Consider the following 1,527-nt stretch of genomic DNA (forward strand, 5'->3'; position numbering starts at 1 on the left):
AATTTGAAAGGACTTCTTTGAGGTGACTTTGCTGGACTTTTTAAAAGGTTCTTGACTGGAGTCTTCTCAAGAGTCTTGGCTGCAGGTTTTTCTGGAGTCTTGTCTGCTTTCTTAAAGAAAGTGTCCAAGGAAGTTTGGACAGATGTTACCCAGGGAGATGAGTGATCCAGCGAACTTGTTCGCTGGTGTGGCATTGCATTGGATCAAGTGTTGTAGACTTACTGACATCATAAAGTTGAAACAGGGTGTCAATTTATAAACGTTGTAAGTGCGAAACGTAACTCAAAACATAAGTTGAGGACTGCCTGGATATGAGATTGAGATGGTAAGTTTTGTAAATTCTTCTGAGAATTTGCTATGACTGTCAGTCGGTATAGTTAATATTTTCAGTTGATTTGTTTTTATAGTTTATCAGAGGCACTAGGGGTGCTAGTTAAGCATCTTTGTGTAAAACTATTTTAAGTAAAAAGTAACAATTTAATTTTATTTGACAAAACCTAAATTCTAAGTCTGATGTTACCTGACATGAAAGAAAAATGTAATATACTCTGATAAATTGTTATAGGTGGTCTAGTCATTGGGTGATGGAAATATAAGGGGTAGTATACTGCAGTAACACACACGCATGTCAAGAGATGCCATTGCACAAGCTGCATTTATGATTTGTAAAAAAAACAAAACAAAACAAAGCAACAAAAAACACAAAAGGAAGAAGTACTAATAGTGTAGTAGGCTAAAATTTTCAGTGAAACCGAAATAGTAGGAAAGTTTTGTCAGGCTTATGATATAGTAGTAGTAGCAATACTGAAATTCTGGAGATAGTATTATTTTACAAATTACTAGGTATATATATTTTCAAATTAATATTATTTTCTGGAGCAAAAAGCCACAAAAAAAAGTGTCCAAATTTTCTGTGTAATACTTTGTTTTTTTACTCTGTGGTGATTATCATATGGTCCAAAGACTCTGGACTTTGCAGTTGATTTTACTTCATAACTGTATAGTGATATAGGTCCCTCAGAGCATAAATGAAATGGAAAAGGCATTGAATAAAATGAAATATAAAACTGCCTGAAACCAAGCTAAAAGAGGAGGGAGAGGGTTTATAGACAAAATAGTAAACCAAAGAGAAAATATTATGCTACTTTGATGCACAGCAAAACAAAATAACACTAGCACATCATGTGAAAAATGAACAGGTTAATGGTACCTCTGTGTAGTGTTGCTGGAAGTTGTCTTCATTTAAACACAGAGTTTTTCCTACACTGATGAAGTGCTTTGCCACTGCAAAGTTGATAGAGTGAGGTTTAACTTAAATTTCTTTGTGAACCCAAAGTCATTTCTGGAAATTATCTCTATTTGAAACTCGTTCATTGTTGCAGCAAGTTATTTAATACAATGTTTCACACTAGTTTGTCAAAAGCTCTATTATTCATCTGAGTAAAATGTATTTTTACCAAAGAGAAGTGGCAATATCTTTCCAAACATTAGAAGTTATATTTTTTTAATAGTTGGCTTGGGAAAGAG

The 1,527-nt window shown here is 33.5% G+C and overlaps 1 protein-coding gene across 1 annotated transcript in view; it reads left to right on the forward strand.

Annotated features, from left to right (window-relative positions):
- The first annotated feature begins 311 nt into the window (after positions 1 to 311).
- Positions 312 to 1,527, forward strand: part of DACH2 (dachshund family transcription factor 2) — a 270,530-nt gene continuing 269,314 nt past the window's right edge. The window contains exon 1 of the mRNA XM_025209965.1: positions 312 to 325. Within this exon, the coding sequence (XP_025065750.1) occupies positions 312 to 325 (14 nt within the window). The remainder of the gene's footprint in view (positions 326 to 1,527) is intronic.

This window comes from Alligator sinensis, unplaced genomic scaffold, assembly GCF_000455745.1.
Source record: "Alligator sinensis unplaced genomic scaffold, ASM45574v1 scaffold242_1, whole genome shotgun sequence".
Lineage (NCBI taxonomy): Eukaryota > Metazoa > Chordata > Crocodylia > Alligatoridae > Alligator > Alligator sinensis.